Source organism: Trachypithecus francoisi, unplaced genomic scaffold, assembly GCF_009764315.1.
Source record: "Trachypithecus francoisi isolate TF-2019V2 unplaced genomic scaffold, Tfra_2.0 Lachesis_group2, whole genome shotgun sequence".
In the NCBI taxonomy this organism is placed as follows: Eukaryota; Metazoa; Chordata; class Mammalia; order Primates; family Cercopithecidae; genus Trachypithecus; species Trachypithecus francoisi.
Window position 1 is genome coordinate 169562922 of NW_022681465.1, and position 24397 is coordinate 169587318.

General features: G+C 37.8%; 1 protein-coding gene across 1 annotated transcript in view; it reads right to left on the reverse strand.

The window, feature by feature from the left end:
• Positions 1-12665: 12665 nt before the first annotated feature.
• Positions 12666-24397, reverse strand: part of SNX2 (sorting nexin 2) — a 58453-nt gene continuing 46721 nt past the window's right edge. Inside the window, exons 12-15 of the mRNA XM_033181433.1 lie at positions 20394-20537; positions 19141-19221; positions 18954-19025; positions 12666-16995 (exon numbers count right to left, since the gene is read on the reverse strand). Coding sequence (XP_033037324.1) covers positions 16945-16995; positions 18954-19025; positions 19141-19221; positions 20394-20537 — 348 coding nt within the window. The 3' untranslated portion in view covers positions 12666-16944. The remainder of the gene's footprint in view (positions 16996-18953; positions 19026-19140; positions 19222-20393; positions 20538-24397) is intronic.

Consider the following 24397-nt stretch of genomic DNA (forward strand, 5'->3'; position numbering starts at 1 on the left):
AGTTTCTTTTTTAGGTCAGCGCACCGAGGAGAAGAGAAACGTGGATGTGACTTGTAGATTACTGAGAAGTGACCTCAGCCATCCAGGAAAAAAAGTAACCAGTCAGCGAGCTTTCTTGGACCGTAAACAATTGCACTTAACTCAGTTTGTGCTTTAGTGCAGAGGACATTTCAACTTGGCAAACTCTAGTTTATGATGGGACCGTGAGCCGTGCAACAGGGATAAGGCAACTTCTCGTTTTAGGAACCCCTGTACATTAGTCTCATCTGAAGATCCGTCCTCCTAACCCAGCACTCATACGTTTGCAGCTCCAGGATGTGCCCTTCTCTCAAAACTCCGTGCCTTAGCTGTGCCCTGTGACTACACACCTTTCTTTTACTTCTGGCGAGCACCTCCTGAGGTAACTAACCAGCTCTGTGGTAACTAACCAGCTCTGTGGACGATAAGATATCTGAGTTCAGAGCCCAGCTTGTAGGTTACCTTAAGCCTCTGGTGACTATACATTGTATGTGTGATTTATTTATCTACCCTACCTACTAGGTTTTATGGCAAGTATGCTTTTAAAAACTCGTCATCTCGTGGTTGGCATAGTACCCAACACATAACTTATATAAGTACTCATCTTTACAAAACTAGTGGAATGCAGCAGGTACTATGCTCGATATCACATATTGTTGTCTCATTTCATCTCTATAACAATCACATGGCCGGGCGCGGTGGCTCACGCCTGTCATCCCAGCACTTTGGGAGGCCGAGGCGGGTGGATCACCTGAAGTCAAGAGTTAGAGATCAGCCTGGCCAACATGATGAAACCCTGCCTTTACTAAAAATGCAAAAATTAGCAGGATTACAGGGTGGTTACTCACCCCTGTAATCCCAGCTACTCGAGAGGCTGAGGTGGCAAAATTGCTTGAACCCGTGAGACGGAGGCTGCGGTGAGCCGAGATCATGCCACTGCACTCCAGCCTGGGTGACAGAGCAAGACCCTGTCTCAAAAACAAACAAACAACAACAACAACAAAAACAGAACAAAAAACCAATCACATGAGGAAATGTTATGTACAATAAGAGGCAACATGAGTTTCAAGGGCCTCCTATCCTACAACCTGTTAGTAGCCTAGAATATATATTTTGGTAATGGCATGGCTCACCCATTTACCTGTTAGACTTAAGAGGCAGAAATGTCCGTGCAGGTCTGATAAATGGTTCAAATGATACCCATTTGCTGTATTCCACTAATAGCTGTGTATAATTTACTTTTCCCTTGCTGAAAATGTATACAAACTATCAATGTGTGGGTGTGTTCTTGAGGGTCTATTAGCCCAGCCCTAAATGGTAATTGTTACGATTTCAGTTATTATAGATGGCATAATTCAGGCTCACAGAGAATGAGTAACTATGAAATTACTAGCTATAATAAGAAGAACTAAATTTCTTTTTTTTTTTTTTTTTTGAGATGGAGTCTCGCTCTGTCACCCAGGCTGGAGTGCAGTGGCCGGATCTCAGCTCACTGCAAGCTCTGCCTCCCAGGTTCACGCCATTCTCCTGCCTCAGCCTCCCGAGTAGCTGGGACTACAGGTGCCGCCACCGCGCCCGGCTAATTTTTTTGTATTTTTTAGTAGAGACGGGGTTTCACCGTGTTAGCCAGGATGGTCTCGATCTCCTGACCTCGTGATCCACCCGCCTCGGCCTCCCAAAGTGCTGGGATTACAGGCGTGAGCCACCGCGCCCGCCCAAGAAGAACTAAATTTCTAACCAAATTCTGTGAGTCTTCCAGCCACCAAGGAAGGGGAGAATAGAGCACCAAAGTAAAAGAACATGGCAAATGTATTTTTCTGTTGTTCCTACATTATCTTTTAATCCAACTCTACAATCTGCAACAGGCCAGCTAACGATCTTTTCCTCAAAACATTAATAAAAATGCATGCTAAATACAAATATAAAACATTGAACAGTTAGTATCTATTAATAGAAGCAAACAATTTTCATGAGCAAAATAATAAAATTCTGCTGGAATCTGGGTATAAAATTCTTACACTAAAAGTACATTTACTTAGTATTGGGTAGAAATATACTTCAGCAAATTGAGATAAACTGCCTTAAATACTAACATATTGGAAGTTTTGACTATAATGTAAATCAAATTTATTATACATTCAGCATTCAATTATAAGATTAATACATCATGACAAAGTAAGATTTATCCCAGAAATGTAAAGATGGCTAAACATTAGGACATCTTTTGATGTATTTTACAATATTGTCAGATTAAAAAATATCCCAATAGCCGGGCGCGGTGGCTCAAGCCTGTAATCCTAGCACTTTGGGAGGCCGAGACGGGCGGATCACGAGGTCAGGAGATCGAGACCATCCTGGCTAACACGGTGAAACCCCGTCTCTACTAAAAATACAAAAAACTAGCCAGGCGAGGTGGCGGGTGCCTGTAGTCCCAGCTACTCGGGAGGCTGAGACGGGAGAATGGCGTGAACCTGGCAGGCGGAGCTTGCAGTGAGCTGAGATCCAGCCACTGCACTCCAGCCTGGGCCACAGAGCGAGACTCCGGCTCAAAAAAAAAAAAAAAAAAAAAAAACCCAATAGATTCTGACAAAAATTAATGAAACAGTACAACTATTCATACAAATTCTTAGACCAGAAGTAGCAAGAAATACCTTTAATTTGATAGATTAATGTATTAGTCCCTCTTCTGCTGATAGAACAGGATATCACAGACTGGGTAATTTATAAAGAATAGAAGCTTATTTGGCTCAGAACCTGGGAAGTCGAAGAACATGGGCCTGGCATCTGTGAAGGTCATCTCATAGCAGAAGGGCAAAAAGGCATATGAGAGAAAGAATAAGGGGCTGGGCTCACTTCTTTAACAACCTGCTTTGAGAGAACATCAAGGGGGAAGGTTACATTGAGAGAAATGAAGGCTAGAGAGAGGGGACAGGCATAAATTGCAGGATTTAGATGTGATGAGGTAAAAGATTTTCTGGTAATGAAGGAGAGAAGAAATGATAAAGTAGTGAAAGGAAGAAAGTTAGGTTTCAGAAATGATGACATTAATTTTTAGTGTATTGGCAGTTTTTAAAAAAGAATTACTTCAATATGAGCAGAAATTTGGAAAGAAACGCTATCAATGAGGATTGAATAAAAACATATTGTATACCTACACTATGAATACAAGCTGCATTTAAAAAGACTTGTACAGATTTTTTTTTTTTTTGAGACAGGGTGTCGCTGAAATGCCCAGGCTGGATGCAGTGGCGTGATCTCAGCTCACTGCAACCTCCGCCTCCTGGGTTCAAGCGATTCTTCTGCCTCAGCCTCCTGAGTAGCTGGGACTACAGGCGCGTGCCACCTCATCTGGCTAATTTTTGTATTTTAGAGATAGGGTTTCACTATGTTGGCCAGGCTGGTCTTGAACTCCTGACCTCAAGTGATCCACCCCCGCTTGGCCTCCCAAAGGGCTGAGATTATAGCCGTGAGCCACTGCACCTGCACCAGGCCTATTGCACAGGTTTCTGAGTTAAGATAGCAAATTGAAAATACATAACTAATTTCAACCTTCTAGCCCCAGTAAAAATGCAAGTATTTTTCCCTTTTATTTTTTTAAACCCACAGAGATAGAAAAAACAGGAGAGGAGAGAGCAAGACATTTGTTGGCTGAAAAGCAGATAGAAGGGAAGAAACATTTTTAGCAAAGGAGAAATCTCAATCTTAAACCAACAGCAGGAAAAACAGAACCAACCTGATTTACACAGCACAATACTCAAAAGGTGCCACAAAAGGAACAATAGGTACCTGTAGAATGGAAGGTAATTGGCTAAAATAAGGAGTCTTGGTAAAAGCTGAGAATCGGGAAGATCCATTGTTCCCTCTACGTCTGGAAAATGTTTCCTCTAGAGAGGGAAAAAGAAACACTCTTTGCATTAGAAGTTGACTGGCCCGCTGAGTGCAGTGGCTCACACGTGTAATCAGCATTTTGGGAGGCGGAGGCGGTTGGATCACCTGAGGTCGGGAGTTCGAGACCAGCCTGACCAACATGGAGAAACCCCATCTCTACTAAAAATGCAAAATTAGCTGGGTGTGGTGGTGCATGCCTGTAATCCCAGCTACTCGGGAGGCTGAGGCAGGAGAGTTACTTGAACCCGGGAGGCGGAGGTTGCAGTGAGCCAAAATCGTGCCATTGTACTCTAACCTGGGCAAAATGAGTGAAACTCCAAAGAAGTTGACTGGCCCGGCTGAGGGCAGGGATACTTTTTTTTTTTTTTTTGAGACGGAGTCTGGCTCTGTCGCCCAGGCTGGAGTGCGGTGGCCGGATCTCAGCTCACTGCAAGCTCCGCCTCCCGGGTTCACGCCATTCTCCTGCCTCAGCCTCCCAAGTAGCTGGGACTACAGGCGCCCGCCTCGTCGCCCGGCTAGTTTTTTGTATTCTTTATTAGAGACGGGGTTTCACCGTATTAGCCAGGGTGGTCTCGATCTCCTGACCTTGTGATCCTCCCGTCTCGGCCTCCCAAAGTGCTGGGATTACAGGCTTGAGCCACCGCGCCCGGCCAGGGCAGGGATACTTTTATCAAAAATAATTGGAGTCTGAGGGTGAGTGACCATACACATACTGAATAATGAATGCTGACACTCTTATAAAGGCCGGCAGCCACACCTTTACCTGCTAGGCAGGCAACAGAAATGTATTCTCTGGGGGAATCGAATAGCTCAAGGGGAAAAACTTCAGAGATACCAACAATGAAAGTTCCCTACCAATAGTCCAGTGTGATCACTCTTCAGTAATGCTCTAAATTAACAGGCCCCATAACTACATTCAGTGCTTCCAGTCAGCTTCCAAATCCCACTGCTAATCACGAAGAGACATCTATGAAGTAAAATATCTGAAGAAAGCATCTAACATGGAAGAGATACCAAAATAGAAAATGTGGAAGAAACAAAAACCAGGAGGGGGGAAAAAACTTAAAAAGTAAACCATCGGCCGGGCGCGGTGGCTCAAGCCTGTAATCCCAGCACTTTGGGAGGCCGAGACGGGCGGATCACGAGGTCAGGAGATCGAGACCATCCTGGCTAACACAGTGAAACCCCGTCTCTACTAAAAATACAAAAACTAGCTGGGCGAGGTGGCGGGCGCCTGTAATCCCAGCTACTCGGGAGGCTGAGGCAGGAGAATGGCGTAAACCCGGGAGGCGGAGCTTGCAGTGAGCTGAGATCTGGCCACTGCACTCCAGTCCGGGCGACAGAGCGAGACTCCGCCTCCAAAAAAAAAAAAAAAAAAGTAAACCATCACTAATATTTTCAGAGAGATACGGGAAGACATTGCATCTATGAAACAAGAACAGGAAGCTGTTAAAAACAGAAACAATCAGAAAACAGAAAAAGAACTCCTAGAAAGTAGAGCAAAATGACAGAGATGGAAAATAAGAGCCAAAATCAAATCCAGGTCATCCAATATTCAAACAATGAAAATTCTAGAAAGAGAAGACAGAGAATACAGAAGAAAAGAAATCATGGATGAAATAAGAAAATTTCCACACAAGAATGTCATGTTTCCAGATTGAAAGTCCCCACACAGGATGAAAACAAACACACGCTCTTACAAATCTTTTGTTTGTTTGTTTGAGACAGGCTCACCCGCAACCTCCACCTCCTGGGTTCAAGCGATTCTTGTGCTTCAGCCTCTTGAGTAGCTGGAATTGTAGACACACACCACCATGCCTGGCTCATTTTTTTGTCTTTTTAGTCAAGACGGGGCTTCACCATGTTGGCCAGGCTAGTCTTGAACTCCTGATCTCAAATGATCCGCCCACCTTGGCCTCCCAAAGTGTTGGTAATTACAGGCATGAGCCATGGCACCTGGCCACTATTACAAATCGTTAGGAGATTTCAGAACACTGGAGATAAGAGAAGATCCTATAGTCTCCAAGGAGAGGAGGAAAACAGCTCATTCATATACAAAAGATTAGACAAACCAGCGTGGCTTTGGAATTCTCCACAGCAACACTGGAAACTAGAAGATAATGAAGCAATGTCTTCAAAATTCCAAGAGAAGATTTTTCTAATCTATACTCAAATTATCCATAAAAATTGGGGTAAAAGAAAGTCTTAAAAATAGTTTAGGCACGGTGGCCCACACCTGTAATAGCACTTTAGGAGGCTGACGCAAGTGGATCACCTGAGGTCAGGAATTTAAGATCAGCCTGGCCAACAGGTTGAATGTAGGGAAAAGAACGAGATCAGTTGGTTACCATGTCTATATAGAAGGAAGTAGACATAAAAAACTCCATTTAGTTCTGTATTTGAGATGCTGTTAATCTGTGACCTTACCTTCAACTTTGTCCTTGCAAGAGACATGTGCAAAGGTGACTTAGGTTAAAAGGATTTTGGGCGGTGCAGAATGTGCCTTGTTAAACAAGTGCCTAAAGGCTGCTTATGGTTAAAGGTCATCAACATTCTCTTAAATCTCAAGAAAGAGAAAAACATTTGTCTCCTGCCCCTCCCTGGGAAATGGAACATCTCCGGGTAACACCCATTGTGCGTTCTGTTTACTGAGCAAGGAGAAAACCACCTTTAGGAATAAGGTGGGGCTTGCTGGAGCAATACTGCTAAAAGGTTTATGGAGATGTTCGCATATGCATCTCAAGGCACAGCATTTTCCTTTAAACTTATTCATGTCACAGGGATTTTTGTTCATATGTCTTACTGCTGATTTCCTCCCTACCATAGTCCTATTGTCCAGTCACTCCCTTATCTTTTTGATGGTAAAGATAATTGTCAATAAATACTAAGGGAACTCAGAGACCGGGGCTGGCGTGGGTCCTCTGTAAGCTGAGCGCTGGTCCCCTGGGCCCCGCTTTTCTTTCTCTACACTTTGTCTCTGTGTTTTATTCCTTTTCTCAAGTCTTTCGTTTCCACCTAACGAGAAACACCCACGAGTGTGGAGGGGCAGGCCACCCCTTCAGTTGAAACCCCGAAATCTCAACTAAAAATACAAATTTAGCTGGCCATGGTGGCTTGCGCCTGTAATCCCAGCTACTCAGGAGGCTGAGGCAGGAGAATCGCTTGAACCCAGGAGGTGGAGGCTGCAGTGAGCCGAGATCATGCCACTGCACTCCAGCCTAGGTGACAGATCAAGACTCCTCAAAAAAAAAAAAAAAAAATGACTTTTGATGTATTTGTTTTTAAGAACCTACTCTGTATATTCACCAAAATGAGGGAATAAATCAAGAAAGAGGAAACTGTGGGGTATAGAAAGCAAAAGATACAACCCAAGGGAGAAGCAAAGGAAATCTTTAGGATTACCACTGTGCAGTGAGTTTAAAACGGTAACTAGTACAGACTAAAGCAACATGACTCAAGAAGCAGGCATTTTGAGGTCTGTCTTCACAATGTTTTCTGCTGTGTCTTCCTTTTAACCTAAAGGAACTACCAGAAAATATGCTTCACCAACACAAGAAAATAAACCAAGAAAGAGGAAGGCCTGAGTCTCAGGATATAGGGAATACATTGCAAGAGAATGGTAAAGGCAATTCCAAATTTGAGAGCAAGAGTAGTCCAAGGATAACACTACAGCAAGTCCAGAGAGCACCAGCCCCATAGAGAAGTCCCCAGGAGAGAGGGCTCAAAGGAAAACAGAATGGCTAGATTACCCAGTGTGGGTGGTCTATGGGAAAATGTACTGAGACACTATGGGAAGACATGGGAAAAATCAGCAATAATAATAATAATTTAAAAAAGCAGCAACCACATCAAAAAAATCAAGGCATGTCTACCTGAGGGAAAAAAGAGCAAGGTAATAGAAAACAAGGAGAGCCTAAGAAACTGTCACAACCAAGAGGAGCAGAAGGAGTCATGACAACTCAGTGTATCCTGGATGTGGTATCCTGGAACAGAAAAAACACATTAAGCAAAAACAAATGAAATCTGAGTAAACAACAGACTTTAGCTAATAATAATGTCTCATTTATTTATTAGTAGTAACCGATGTACTATACTAACATGTTATAGAAGAAATGGTTCAGGGTATATGAGAACTCTATATGTATTATCTTCACATTTTTTCTGTAAATCTGAAACTCCTAAAAATTAGTTTTTTTTTAAAAAAAGGAAAAAATCACAATACACTTCAACTTTTAGCTTTGAATAATATTTGCATAGGCATAATAATGCAAACACTGATTTAACAAAAAGATTGCAATGTAACTACATTGAAAGGGTGGGGAAGAAATGTGTAAAGCAGAGAGATGGCAGAGTGAGAGAACCAAACTCTTATTTACCATAAAAAAGAGAAGTAGATAATGCCTAAAATTGATGATTGATAGCAGTATATGCCTATTATTTAGAAATGTGAAGGTATATCATGGCAGGAGAAACAGCTAAGACTAGAAAGAGGTTGTCTCTGAGGAAAAGAATTAGGAAAACAAGACATGTGGGACAGAGAACCACTGTTTTTTATTTAGCCTTTTTTTTTTTTCTTTCCAGACAGGGTCTTGCTTTGTCATCCAGGCTGGAGTGCAGTAGCATGAACACAGCTCACTGCAGCCTCAAATTCCTGGGCTAAAGCAATCCTCCCAACCTCAACCTCCCTAGTAGTTGGGATTACAGATGTAAGCCACCATGCCCAGCTAATATTTTGTATTTTTTTGTAGAGACAGGGTTTTACCATATGGCTCAGGCTAGTCTCGAACTCTTGAGCTCAAGCCATCCACCCAATTTGGCCTTCCAAAGTGCTGGGATTACAGGCATGAACCACCGCGCCTGGCTATTTAGCATTTTCAATGCTAGTTTTCAGATTATGTGCACATATTAATTTGATAAACATCAATTAAAAAAATCAGAAGAATGAAGTAGATTGCAATGAATTGACAAGAAAACTGCCAAAATACTGACAAATCAAAAAGCAAATTCTAGGCCAGGCACAGTGGCTCACACCTGTAATCCCAGCACTTTTGGAGGTCAACGCGGGAGATCACCTGAGGTCAGGAGTTTGAGACCAGCCTGGCCAATATGGTGAAACCCCATCTCTACTAAAAATACATAAATTAGACAGCCGTGGTGGCACGTGCCTGTAGTCCCAGCTACTCCGGAGGCTGAGGCAGGAGAATTGCTTGAACCCAGGAGGCACAGGTTGTAGTAAGCCGAGATCATGCCACTGCACTCTAGCCTGGGCGACAGAGCGAGGCTCCATCTCAAAATAAAAAATAAAATAGATAAATAAAAAGCAAATTCTACGAATGCCACAGAAATAACACTGATGACATTACTAAATACAGGTTGGTTGCCATATCAAAGTTATTCTTTTTCAAAACGTGCCAATATACTAAAAATTAACGTCTTCATTTCTGAAACTTAAGTTCCCTCCTTTGACTACTTTCTCAATTCTTCTCTCCTATTTTCTGGTAGAAAATCTGCTTTCATTTTATCACCGCGTTGAAATCCTCTAATTTATGCTTGTCACCTTTCTCTTGCCTTCATTTCTTTCAATACAACTTTCTCCCTAAATGTTCTCTCAAACCCACTAACAATCCCCAATACTGAGAAAAATCCATCAGTTTTAGGTCCTACTTTCTGATGGCTTAAGAAATGGATATTTTCTTCAGTTGGCCTCACTGTAAACTCACGATTTTCACTCATTTGAAAATTAGCACTAATCAATATTCCTTTTACTCATCCCCACTCCTTTTTTTTTCCTAAACATGTGCCATTCTTTTTTGGTATTCAGTCTTCTTTGGCCTTTCTGTTGACATTACTCCCTGATGGCTTTCTTACTTTGCCAAAACAAAAAATGTCCTGCCTTTTTTTCATCTCCAAATATACTCATTCTTCCCTTTCCTTTTGTGCAGAGTAAGAACTTTCCTTTTCTTCAGAGTAAGAAATATCCCCACTTCTTTCTGAGGCTCTTTCCATCTACCTGACTTCTTTCTTCCCTTAGATGTTAGTTTTACCCAGGATTTTGAAATTAGCGTGCTGATTTCAAAATAGATGGATAAATGAAAGAATAAATGAAACTTGCCATCTTAATTACCATTTCCCTAAATTACCTCCTTTCCTACTTCCACTACAGTGGTTCAGGCCCTTACCATCACTTGGCTGGTTGACTGCCACCCCATCGAATGTTCTTTTTCACTCACCATCTTCCTTCCATGATTTACTATTTCCTCTGGCTTACAACATATTCAAGGTTCTTACATGTGTTTGGGTGGAAATGAACTTTTCTTTCCCTTATATTTCTATTTCATCCTTTCTCTCCAAGCTTCTTTAAAGGTTTCTCACATTTACTTATAACATTCATTTATCTATAGTAGAGTATCTCTGTAGTGGGTGAAGTTCTAAACTTTTGTTGGCTGAATACAAACTGATTTTGACTGCTTGCTTTTTTCCCCCTCCACCTCTGACGCTCAGTCCCAAGGCTCCCAGTGTGGATCTCCTAGGGCATACTATTCTGGGAAGGACTCCTTTTGGCAAGCCTATTTAGACCATAGTCAAGCATAAACTCATTGTTTTGAAGAAGCCCTAAAGACTGGTGAAATAATCAAAATGTGAGTGCTTTGTTCAGGCTGAGATGTTAAGTGTTCAGTAAACATTTATTGGATATATGATAGCCAATATTTTATAAAGCACTTGCTATTGCTAAGAAATTCACATTATCTTAGTGTCCTTAAGGAGCATCTGAAGGGATACTTTCCATTATACAGATAAGGAAAGTAACTTTTAGAGATAAATAACTTGCTTAAAGTCAATATTGTAGGCTCTTGAGCCAGGACTATACTGGTGGGCTGAATGTGTAACTGCATTATTAATCACTCGATTACACTGTCTTGGCTGTAAAACACTAGTTTCTACAAGAAATAACATGGGCATAGTCATTCCTCAAGAGACATACAAACTAGTCAAAGCAGTAATGCCACACAACTATAATGCAAGACAGATCTCCGTAACTGCAATCTAAAAAGAACAAAGTGTTATTGGAGTCCTACTGAGAGATCAAGAGACATTCCTTCTAGCTAGGGTACTTAAAAGGATGTGGACTTTAAATTTGGCTTTAAAGTTTAAGGGATGGACAAGATTTAAACAACTGCTGTTAAAAGGGAAAGGTCAGACAAGGGGTGTCACTAACAAAAACATGAACCAGGAAGGAACAGAGCATGCTCATGAGACAGGAGCCTAATTTCATTAAAGCAAAAGGTGGGTGAAGTTAAGGGATAAGAAGACAGGAAAAAATAGTTTGAGACCAAATTATGGAGCAAGCATCTGAACTTCATCTGCAGACTGTAAGGAGTCTGTGAAGATTTCTGGGCATAGTACCATGACAAGAGTTACTTAGAAAAATCAATTTGGGAGCAGGTTGTAGGACTGACAGAGGGTTTTTTTTTTTTTTTTTGAGACAGAGTCTAGCTCTTGCCAGGCTGGAGTGCAGTGGCACAAGCTTGGCTGACTGCAACTTCTGCCTCCCAGGTTCAAGCGATTCTCCTGCCTCAGCCTCCTGAGTAGCTGCGATTACAGGCACGTACCACACACCCAGCTAATTTTTGTGTTTTTAGTAGAGACGGGGTTTCACCATGTTGGCCAAGATGGTCTCAATCTCCTGACCTCGTGATCTGCCTTCCTTGGCCTCCCAAAGTGCTGGGATTACAGGCATGAGTCACCATGCCTGACAAGAATAGTTTTTTATAGAAGACTCAGGATAGTCCCAGCCACAAGATCTTGACCCTCAGGAGACAGACAATGGAAATAAAATAAGGGCAGATATTTCAAAAGTGGAATCAGTTCAAGTTGGTCTTAGTAAAATTATGACACCTAAGCAATATAACTCTAAAAACAGCATTTGGCTTTATGTCTCAGTTACAGAAGGCTGGGACATATTTAAAACTACAATTTAGAAATTAAGTTTGGTTTAAAAGCCTGTTGCATTCACACACACACTTCTACACACAAATATACAAACACACTGTATACACATATATAGTGAGAATGTTTGAAATGAAGATCTAGAAAATTATAGGTTAAAATCAAGATAACTCGAGACTGACTATGGAAGCAGTAAGAAGGCAATTTAGTTTTGTTAAATTTTGTCTGACTTAGTTTTTATTAAACAGTTACATATATAAATTTAAAATAGAAATTTATTTTTTCTCAAAGTACTGTCTTAAAACGGTTTATCCCATTAACTGACCTTAATAAGAAAATAATTTTCTGTGTATTAACAGGTGGGCAGCTTCACCTCGATTGGCTTCAATTACAAAGTTTCCATTTTGCCCAGTTAAGAAATACTTAAAATTATTCAATCTTCAGAGAATTTTTTAAAAGTATGTGACAAGAAAGGAAGAAGAGCATTTTAAATTACTTCATATGCATTAAAAAACTAGACAGTAAACTACAACTTCCCTATCTTCTATAATCTTCTCAGCGTCTGAAGCAACAGTTGGAAGAAATAAGTTCTCTGTATCCCAAAAGATTTCCTAGATTTCTAAATGTTAATAATGAAAACAGAAATCTTGAAATGCTTATCATACATTTTCAAAGAATATTCATATATGGTTCACACACAGATTTAACAAGAATAATCAGTTCAATCATGATTTAAGCCCTGGATCTCCTAGTTTAGTTGTAAAATTGAGAAAGTTGTTCTAGACAGGTTATAAACTTCCGTCAAGCAATACAGTACTACAATTCATTTATTGTAGATATTGAACATCCACTACTTGCAAAACATTATGTTACAAAGTCTTGCACCTAAATTATACCTGTCCTTGAAGAGCAACAACTAGGAGTCCCTTTTATTCAGCTTTGATTTCTTCACTGGGTTCAGGATGATAAATAAACTAGCTGTTGGACTTACTCTCCATTTTCATTTCCACAGTAAACTCATTTCATTTGTACAATGAAACTTGGAAAACACTTTATCTGGATAATAAAAAAGAGTACCAACAATGAAAGAAAGGCATTCTGAGATTTATCAATATAAAACAAGTTGAATAGTTGAATATGCATTGTCTAAACTTATGCTGTCCACTATCATAGCCACTAGTCAGCCACATGTGACAATTGATCAAATTGTAGCCGGTCTGAATGGAGATGTGATGTAAGTGTAAAATATACATCAGATAATCAAAAAAAGAATGTAAAATATCTTATAACTTCAATATATTATATATTAAAATAACACTTTGGAGCTACTGGATTATTAAAATTCTTTTTACTTTTTAAATTTTGGCTGTAGAAAATTTTAAAATTATATATATGGCTCATATTATATTTATATTGTTCTATGCTCTTGAGGACCTTCTCCACAGATTACTATGACCTCTCTTCATGGCCCTGATCACAAATGCAGGAAAATGAACTATTACTCACATTTATCTTGTAATTCCCTTTTATTGCTATTTCTATGTCTGACCCATGATCTACTTTCATTGTTACATGAAACCAAATCCTTCACTGTGAGGGTTAGGAATGATAATTATTTGATTCTGATTTTACATAAGGAAGTGTGTGTCAGGAGGAGGGTGGGTGATTCTATTGTCTCTTTTCTAATAGTTTGAAACAGACTATGTCACTCATGCATATAATCTACATGCTTCTTGACTAGTGAATATGATATGAAAATGCCTCCAAAGTCCCTGAGCCAGTGACTTGGACTTCCTTTTTACAGGTGTTATTTTCCCACCTAACTACCAGCGACATCCCTTCCTTTAAAACAAAATGACTTTGGCCTATCTGCAGTCACTATTATGGAATATCTGCTATCTCCCCGACTCTTGTTAACATGACTGCCTATGCAGGGAGCCATGACAAGAAAACTGAAGTAACATCCCTTATTTAAGGCAGAATAATGGAAGTCTCTATAATTCCCTTAGACATTAAAATTAAGAGCATTTGTAAAGGAATATAACTTTCCTTCTCTGTTCATCTGACTTCCTCCTTTAAAGAAAGCTGATTATGTTAAAAGGCTTATTTCATAAAGCCATTTATAAAACAAATTATACGACAAAGGACGCAATTACTTTTGCACCAACATTAATACAATGAACGTGGAAAACTTTACTAGATCTAAATAAAGAAAAAAAGTAGCAACAATGAAACAAAGGTATTTTGAGATTAATATATCTGTATAAAACAAGCTGAATACTTGAAAATAGTTCAGTAGAAAATACAATCAAGGAAATCTATGTGTTAGAAGTCATATTTTTACACACATTTTGTCTTTACTTAATAGAAGTTCTTTGATTAGAATTGTTTTCCAACATAGTATTTATACTGAAGTTTGATATTTTAAACAAAATATTTTGAAGTAGAAAGGCACTTCAGGAATCAAGAGTTTTCTGTACTTGTTTTATTTTAGTGATATGCCCAAAGTCATACAGCTACTAAGACTGAACAAATGTATGTTGATCCCAAGTTCAGCCTGTTTCACAATATTATCCTGCCTTCATCCTTAACTTTTGATCTCATTAAAAAGCAAAACAATTAAATTCAGATCTATCCAATGAAAAGATATTATCAGCACTATTAATGTTCTTGTTTTATTTATTTGGGATGAAAGCATTTTAGATATCTGAAAAGGAGAAATGAAGATTGATGGGTACAGTGTTGAAATAATTATATCCTGTTTAAATACTGGTATCAGAGGCTCATATAATACTTGAAATTTCCAGCACACTCATCTTTTAGTAAATGTGGGCAAGGGAAATAGAAGTCTGGAATGGAATATAGAGTTTAATCAAGGCTGAAAATATTTATTATTTTACATGGAGGTACTGAATATTCTACCGTACCACATCTGAATGGAAGATTTTAGTAACTTGAATAACTATCCCATGTGTAAATTATACCTTTGTAGTAATATAACTGTGGATAAAACACTAGGACATCATTCTAGTGAAACTACTTCTGGTAAGCCTATCTTTTGCTCAATATTAATGGAGCAACAAGATAGCATCTGATATATATTACTATGAATTATTCATTTCTCCAAAGTATTCCCAGAAGCAACAAAAGACGATTGTACTATTTCTGCTTCAGTTTCTTTTTAGAAGAGCAAACTTTTGTTTTCCCTGTTCAACTTATCAAGTCTTAAATTTTTTTTTAAGAGACAGGTCTTACTATGTTGTCCAGGCTGGCTGTAGGGCAGTGGGTATTCACAGACATGATCATAGTGTACTACAGCCTCAAACTCCTGGGCTCAAGAGATCCTCCTGCCTCAGTCTCCCAAGAAGCTGGGACTACAGGCATGTGAGCCAATGTGCCTGGCCCATCAAGCCTTTATTATTAACCTATAATGTATCAGCCACTCTTCTGGGGTCTGGGAGTATAAATATGAACAACACCTATAGAAGGTTTAACACTTCAACTAAAGTAGAAGCAAACACATGCTAAGAATACTTTGATATATAAATTGTATCCAGTGACTCGCTAGAGAGGATTTAGTTACACATACCGTATCTTGTTCCTATGGAAGGGAGATGTGGTGGTTAAAACGCTCAAGAAGAGAGGTGTTTGTAAGAATATTTTTTAAAAAACAAAAATAGCTCTGACACCAGTCATAATTTTTTTTTTTTTTTTGAGATGGAGTTTCACTCTTGTTGCCCACTCTTGTTGCCCAGCCTGGAGTGCAATGGCATGATCTTGGCTCACTGCAACCTCTGCCTTCCTGGTTCAAGTGATTCTCCTGCCTCAGCCTCCCAAGTAGCTGGGACTACAAGCACGCCCCACCACACCTGGTGAATTTTTGTATTTTTAGTAGAGACAGGGTTTCACCATGTTGGCCAGGCTGGTCTTGAACTCCTGACTTCAGGTGATCCACCCACCTCAGCCTCCCAAAGTGCTGGGATTACAGGCGTGAGCCACCACACCCAGCCATAACTTAAATTTTCATCAGCATTAAGGATTAGATAACAGCTGTCTAAGTAGCATAAAGAATGGGTAAAAACATTGCCCAAGGCAAACTAATTTCACTTTACTTCAAATTTGCTTTGTGTTGTGCTTGCTTATTCATCAAGTCATGGTATATTTTAACATGGTACCATTCCTTGTCAACTGTGAGCACAGATGATAGACTTTTAGTTTAAAAGAAATAAAACAAAAGACAAGAATAAATTAAATATATGCAAAGTACTAGATTCTGAAGATAACGAGAAGATGAACAAAATCCATGGGACTTGTAAAAGTATATAAATACATTTTTTTCCTAATTCTTAAATTGGGCACTTGTAATAGAAATAGTTAAAAACAAGCAAAGACAATTATTCTGTTCTTTACCCAAGACAATCAAGAGACAAATGTTCTTTGATTTATGATGGTTTCATAAGAAAACTTAAGCTTCATTTAGTCATTTACTGAGTTCAGCTTTGTCAATTAAAATAATTAAGGAATCATAGCATCACCTATATACATCTAGAAGAAAAAGTTTCTTCCTATTAAAAATGCTTTGAAAAGGTTACTAATATGTTTAAATACCCAAATAATTTGTTACTAATATATCACAAGGAATATCATTTTATTACTGTAATCACAAAATCATAATTTCTGTACAGGAATGTATAAGTGAACATTATTCAAAGCATTGATAATTCACTTCATAATGAGGGTAAACATACTACAGAACATATTGTAAAGAAAAAATATTGTAAAATTTTCTGGTCTTGCAGTGCACTATTTAGTGCAAGTATTTAAGACACAATAGTGTTCAATTCAGCAAAGTATTGCAGAATGTCATGCCACAGTCCACCTAATTCAAAGAGGGTCAGGACATGCAGCTTGTAATAAAATGTCGGAAGTGTGTGTGTGTGTGTTGTGTGTGTGTGTGTGTGTATATATAAAACCACATGTAATTCATAAAATATATAGTGGTTTATTTAGATGGTTTTAAATGATTTCACTGTGGAATTCAACATAACTGGAACAACATCGACAGTCTTCTTAACAGCAATAATCTTATTGCTAGGCAATGGCTTTGGCTTCAGGTAGGAATGCTTCCCAGTATTTTATCAGCTGTGAATGAAAATTAAAATAAAAGTTATTCTCTTTACCTTTTTGTCATTTATATGCATATATCCTGTACAGCATTAACAAAAATCTACATAGGTTGGGTGGGGTGGCTCACACCTGTAATCCCAGCACTTTGGGAGGCTGAGGTGAGTGGATTACCCAAGTTCAGGAGTTTGAGACCAGCCTGGCCAACATGGTGAAACCCTGTCTCTACTAAAAATACAAAAATTAGCCTGGCAATGTGGCGCGCACTTGTAATCCCAGCTACTCGGGAGGCTGAGGTACGAGAATCACTTGAACCCAGGAGGCAGAGGTTGCAGTGAGCCAAGATCACACCATTGCACTCCAACCTCGACACCAGAGCGAGACTCCGTCTCAAAAAAAAAAAAAAAAAAAAAAAAGGAAAAAAAGCAAACACAACATAAAAAAACTATACAAATAGCTAACAATGACTAATACTTACTAATGTCTGGGGTTTTTTTTACTGTTTTCTTGAGGCGGAGTTTCGCTCTTGTTGCCCAGACTGGAGTGCAATGGCATGACCTCGGCTCACTGCAACCTCCACCTCCCAGTTCAAGCGATTCCCTGCCTCAGCCTCCTGAGTAGCTGGGATTACAGACGCGCCACCACGCCCAGCTAATTTTTTTGTATTTTTAGTAAAGACGGGGTTTCTCCATGTTGGCCAGGTTGGTCTCAAACTCCTGACCTCAGGTGATCCACCCGCCTCAGCCTCCCAAAGTGCTGAGATTACAGGCATGAGCCGCGCCCAGCCAATGTCCAATTCTTAAAGGAATCATTTTATAATTTCCTTATCTAAAGTCTGTCAATATAGTTCATATATAAATTATTTAAAACATTAATTACTCCTGGCTACTTTTATTTTTGATGTAAAATAATAGAGTTATTTTAACACACAATTTTTTATTTTATGCAAAATTTTACATAGAACAGTGTTACCATATATTGAATAATACAACTACAATGACCTTTTCCAGCATAAAGTGATAAGATTTCCCAATGCAGAGCATACTGATAGTTTACGTTATTGCTAGACAAGAAAAATGGAATATAAGGAGGAAGAAAAGAAAATATTGAACAAGAAAAAAAAAAGGACTGGATAGAATTAGCTGTCAGTCTTCCTTGAATAGTCCAGAGAACAGACTGAAATATAAACTGAAGTCATGTTTAAAACAATTCCTTTAAAAACAAGGTTATATGACTTATTTTCACATTTTTAAAAATTTAACTTTATGAACTATTTAAATAAAAGTTAAAGACAATTTGAAGATATACCACTTAATTCAAAAACAACCTATTTTACACAAATGACATTCTAGATCCACATGTTTTAAAACTGGAAAAAAAATCCTTCTATTCAAGATATTGAATTACGTGACCTGTTACTCTAATTTACATTAAAATATACAGGAAAATTTTCTACGATTATCTTTTTATTTAATATACCATTAAAATCCATGGTAAAGAAGACAAATGCCACTTGCAGCATTCAACCACCACCAACCCCAAACAAAATAGAGCAAAAAGAAAACAGTACAGTTTTTTTTTAATTCTGAAAAACTGTTTAGTTTAAGTTCTATTTGTTATGGAAGAGAGGAACTTACTATGAGAATTTACTCAAACAGGTCTGACCAACAAAGAAAACAAACTAGAAAGACAGTGAAAGGGGAAACTTGCCCATGAGGTTTCTGATGGCCTAAAATTGGGAAAAGTCGATCACTGCCTTAGTGTTAAGCAGAGGCAAAAAAAAAAAAAAAAAAAAAAAAAAAACCCCGAGATAGTTTCCAATGAGTTTACCCTTTTATCCTTTACCATCACTGGCTTTCTGTCTTCCATTCTTATTCTTGAGTTTAAAAGCCTAGTTCATTAATCATCTTTTTAAAATAAGGAAGTATACCAAAAATAAATTCTATAAGTTTAAGTTATAAACAAAAATGGCTTACCTGTTGTTGTGTTTGAACTAGTGATTCTAAGTACTTGATGATAACGGTTTTAAAATCCTTCACTCGTTCTTTCTGTTGAAGTACATTTTTAAAAGTCTGTTAGTAGAAAGCTAAATTCAACTTTATCACAAAATTGCAGCAAAATGTGACCATGTTGTTAAGATAAATGCAAAATTATTATACATGCCTCAAATCTTCCCACTTCTTTTCGAATCGTTTTAGATATCTGTTCAAAATCTCTTTCCCCTTGTTGCACTTTCGCCTCCCACTAATAAAAACAAACAAAGAAATATTTTACGCTTATCTCAAAAAAAAGTATAGTACTGTCATGACCGCTCACTTAATCACAATACCTGAAAATCCTGAGAAAGCTCAATATTGGTAAAGCACAATTTAGCATCAACAGAAATTGTATTTAACTATCAACCAATAGAAATGCATGTTAGCTTAATTTCCATTAATATTCCACAGATTTGCTCAATATTAAGATATTTCAACACTGTACTTAACAAACTACAATATCCAAAGCTTAATTAAATACAACTAAGAGGAAAGATTTTGGGCATAAAATTCACCACAAAATAAATTATCAGTGTTACAGTGTAATTTTCTTAATTACTTTTTTATATCAGTAATTATTTCAGAATATATCAATACTGTTAAATCCAAGGATATGTGTTCATCAAAATTATATGCTGATGAAAATACTTTAAATTAGGAAAATTATATGATAAACATTTTAAAAACATTTTTGTAATGGTAAAATGATCAGATTGGAAAAAAATGTAGAATTATGTTCTACTGAAGACCATCAATAAATATTAAATTCAGTACAGAAACAACAAAATGTTGTGATTAGTGAACAATGAAACAACTAAAATAACTGAAGATTTAAGCAATGAAATGATATTTTTCCCACTGTGTAACCAAAACACTGGTACATACTCTTCAAAGGGCAGGTACATTTATTTTTAGTAATATAAAGGTTGTCCTACCTCTTCAATTTCCTTATTGAAGCATGGTAAGAAAAGTGTATAAATTATAATAAACTTATACAAATTCACTAAAATACCATATATAATACATATATATGGGGGATAATGTTGCCTGGACAGTTAAATGTGGGAGAGATCTAGCTCCAAAACCATTTTTAGACAGAAAATAATAATCTGAAATAAAATTAACCATCTAATAATAAATGTGTAATTATTAATGTAAAGGTTAATTTTAGCTGTTTCCCTTGTATGCTTCTTTATTCCATAAGTAACAAAGGGCTCTGGAGATTTTAATAATGATCAAAATGTTGAAGTAACTCTCACACAGTTCATAAAAATATGCAAAAATAGCTGCGTGTTGAATGGTTTAGAAAAAAATTATGAAAAATTATGTATATATGAATGACTCATGAAAAACTTAAGAGATAAAGCACTTAGTAATCACCTCTCTTATTTCATTTTTAGCTTGCTGTATTTTATCTGGTTTGTTAGCAACCATCATTTTTGCTTCAGCTTCACGTTTTTTGAGCAAAGTAATTTGAGCATCTTCCCATTTCTGCCAGCACTTCATTCGATGGTCAAACACACCCTATAAGTGAATAACATAATGCTATTAAGTAAGAGTAACATTTAAAATACTTTCATTAACACTAGAAGTGTTATCATACCGAAAGCAATAAAACCAAGTATTTAAGTCCTATTCTAATATACTAAGATACTGAAAGTAAGTATGCCAATATCAAAGAAAATAATCTCCATATTCATTTGCTTAAAACAAAAAAAAACCCTGTCACTGAATGAAACATGTTCAGAATAAAAACTACATTCAAAGCCATTTCATCACTAGCCTTTAGGCTAGTGTGGTTTATAAGATTTATAACAGCATTTTACGCTTCGAAGAAAGATGTCTTTAATAGGAAAATGCTAGTGTCATACCTACACTGGAAATTTTCCCATTAAATAATATCAGAAGCATATTAAGTATTAGAAACATGTCTGAAATTGAAAAGACAAAATGTGAAAAACTCATATGTGGTAGAAGAAATTGCCATAGCAAATTAAAAAAGGCAAAGCAATCAAAAAGTAAAATATATAAAATGAATAAAAAGACAGTCTTCCATCCTGGCTAACACGGTGAAACCCCGTCTCTACTAAAAACTACAAAAAACTAGCCGGGTGACGTGGCGGCACCTGTAGTCCCAGCTACCCGGGAGGCTGAGACAGGAGAATGGCGTGAACCCGGGAGGCGGAGCTTGCAGTGAGCTGAGATCCGGCCACAGCACTCCAGCCTGGGTGACAGAGCGAGACTCCGTCTCAAAAAAAAAAAAAAAAAAGACAGTCTTATACAAGATGAAAAGGGCAAAAAATGAAAAAAGGACTATATATATTTTTTTATACATACACTGCAGAACTAAAGAAATAGACAAAAAGATCCTAATATAATAAGTCAACCAAATCCATGACTTCTCTCAAGGAGTCTGGCAGAGCAAGAGCAAGAGCAAGTGAATAGAGAAAATAAATGAAATATGGACAAATTAGAGTAATTAGAAGTCTCATGAGAAAAATGATGGATAGGATGGGAAAACCCACTAAGAATCCCCTTTCTGGCTTGATGTTAGAGAAATATTAAAATTATTTTAGTAATTACTAATCAAACATTCATGAAGTAAACATTAATAAATTGGGTGAACCAGGAAGCACTAAACCCAAGTTATTTTAATTTATTACAAATAAAAAACTTTTTGAACCACGAAGTAATAAAAATACATGTTCCTATAGGGATCTGCTGAAGAGAAAAATATGTAGTTAGTGTATTTTTAAAAAGCAGGCTTTGGAGAAAATCAAATTTGGTTCTAATATTAGTTTTGTCACTGTATGACCATGGGTAAATTCACTGAACTTCTCCAAGCTGTAATGCTCCCAAATATAAAAGGTGGGAAGTGATGTTTACATTTATGGATTAGAAATAACATGAGGAGTATATTATTGCATAGTGTCTTAACCTAGTGGATGCTTAATAATCAGTAGGCACAGCCATTATGGATTACTTCTAAATAACATACACATGGAAATGTAGTTAACTGTTAAGCTTTCTATTAAAAGTGCAAAGAATAGCTTAGTATTATGGAAAAAATGTATAATTAGGCAGCATTTATATCATATGGCAATTTTTTAAAATGTGATAATAGCATTTAAAAACCAGTCAACCAGAAACCAAAGTATTTTTCCAAAAGAATTCTTAAAGATCGTGAACATTTTAAATTAACTAGGACAACAGATATCCACGGCAAACTAGCAATCAAAGCACCTTATCTATGGATATTTAAATCCACTTTGCTGTATTTGTCTTCTCGGATACTTTTTCTTACATTAAGTGAATCTTACTGTCCCCTTTGTCTGCTTTGCTTATATTTAAAGTACCACATTTTCCCTAAAACATCCCTTATTATAAATTAACTTCGCTTTAGTCAAATTCAGTTAGGCTAAAATCCAAAAGTAACACATCTAACACGAATAGATTCAGAAAAAGTTACTACCATTTAAAACAAGTGTTCAATTCTTTGGCTTTCCTGGGCCACACTGGAAGAATAATTATCTTTGGCCACACATGCAATATACTATCACTAAGGGATGAGCTTAAAAAAAAAAAAAAAAAGTCATGAGTTTTTTTTTTTTACTTTTTTTTTGAGATGGAGTCTCGCTCTGTCGCCCAGGCTGGAGTGCAGAGGCGCGATCTCAGCTCACTGGGAACTCCACCTCAGCCCACTGCAAGATCACACCATTCTCCTGCCTCAGCCTCCAGAGTAGCTGGGACTACAGACACCCGCCACTATGCCCAGCTAATTTATTTTTTATTTTTATTTTTAGTAGAGATGGGGTTTCACCGTGTTAATCAGGATGGTCTCGATCTCTTGACCTTGTGATCCACCCGCCTCAGCCTCCCAAAGTGCTGGGATTACAGGCGTGAGCCTCTGCGCTTGGCCATGCATGACAGTTTGTGAATTTGTGTTGGGCCGCATTCAAAGCTGTCCTCGGCTGCATGTTGGAAAGGCTTGATTTAAGACAATCTCTCTCACCACACACACACACACACACACACACACACACACGACCAACCAAAAAGTAATGTAAGATTTTAGGCCTAGTCTTGCTTCAGGGGAACAGGGTCATGTCTTTTCTTCATTTATAAATTCCTCTGTTCAGTAACAATTTGATTCCTTAAAATATGTACCAATACAAAGAAAAAGTTAATGTACATGCCCTTTAATTCAATATTGGCTTAAGGGGCCGGGCGCGGTGGCTCAAGCCTGTAATCCCAGCACTGTGGGAGGCCGCGATGGGCGAATCACGAGGTCAGGAGATCGAGACCATCCTGGCTAACACGGTGAAACCCCGTCTCTACTAAAAAATACAAAAAACTAGCCGGGCGAGGTGGCGGGCGCCTATAGTGCCAGCTACTCGGGAGGCGGAGGCAGGAGAATGGCGGGAACCCGGGAGGTGGAGCTTGCAGTGAGCTGAGATCCGGCCACTGCACTCCAGCCCGGGCGACAGAGCAAGACTCCGTCTCAAAAAAAAAAAAAAAAAAAAATATTGGCTTAAGTTCTCAATGTATATCAACTGGCTTTCCATTGATATGCTAAATCTAAACTAATTTGGTCCTGTCCAATTTATTATCTTATAGTATTTCAGAACAGTACATGTTTATTGTGGTACAGATGTAGGAGCTATGATAAAAGTAAGACTACTAAAGTCAGGTTATTTCAGGGAAAAAAAATTGATCTTAAATATACAAATTAACCTTTTCTTCATTTGTTTTCTTACCTTTGTAACAAAATAACAGAAAATAAAAGAAAAAAAGAACCAGCACCAGTCAAATTTCTAACAATGCTATATTAAACCAATTAAATCATAACAATGTTTCCCTTTGCATGTCAAGATACTAATCCACTCTAGTAGAACCATTATAAGAGGGATAAGTTTACAGGGATCATCCATTTAGGACCTCCGTTCCTCTGCTAATTTATGGCATACATTTGTATGCAAGCTGCTCTCAATTAGACAAGATTCCAGATGTCTAACAGTTTTTTTGGCCCATCAGGAAATCTGAAGCTACAATTTTCATTATATTATAATTCAGTTAATCTAAAAATATGCTGCCCAGCTTCATGGAGTTCTGAAGAGGTGCTGAGTATCTATAGACAAACAATAAAGCGTTTAAACCCCTTGGGGAACCCATCTTTTAGTTAAAATTTTTTTAATATGTTTTATAAATTGGGATCCCCTACAAAAATTATTTATGAAGAGTTCTAGTGCTAAAAACATTAGGAACCATTGCCCTCAATCTCTGACCCTACTCTAGTGGTTCAAAGAAGCCCAATACATGACAATGCTTGTAAGGATACAGACAAAACTTATAGTTCTAAATTTCAGAGACCACGTACTATACAA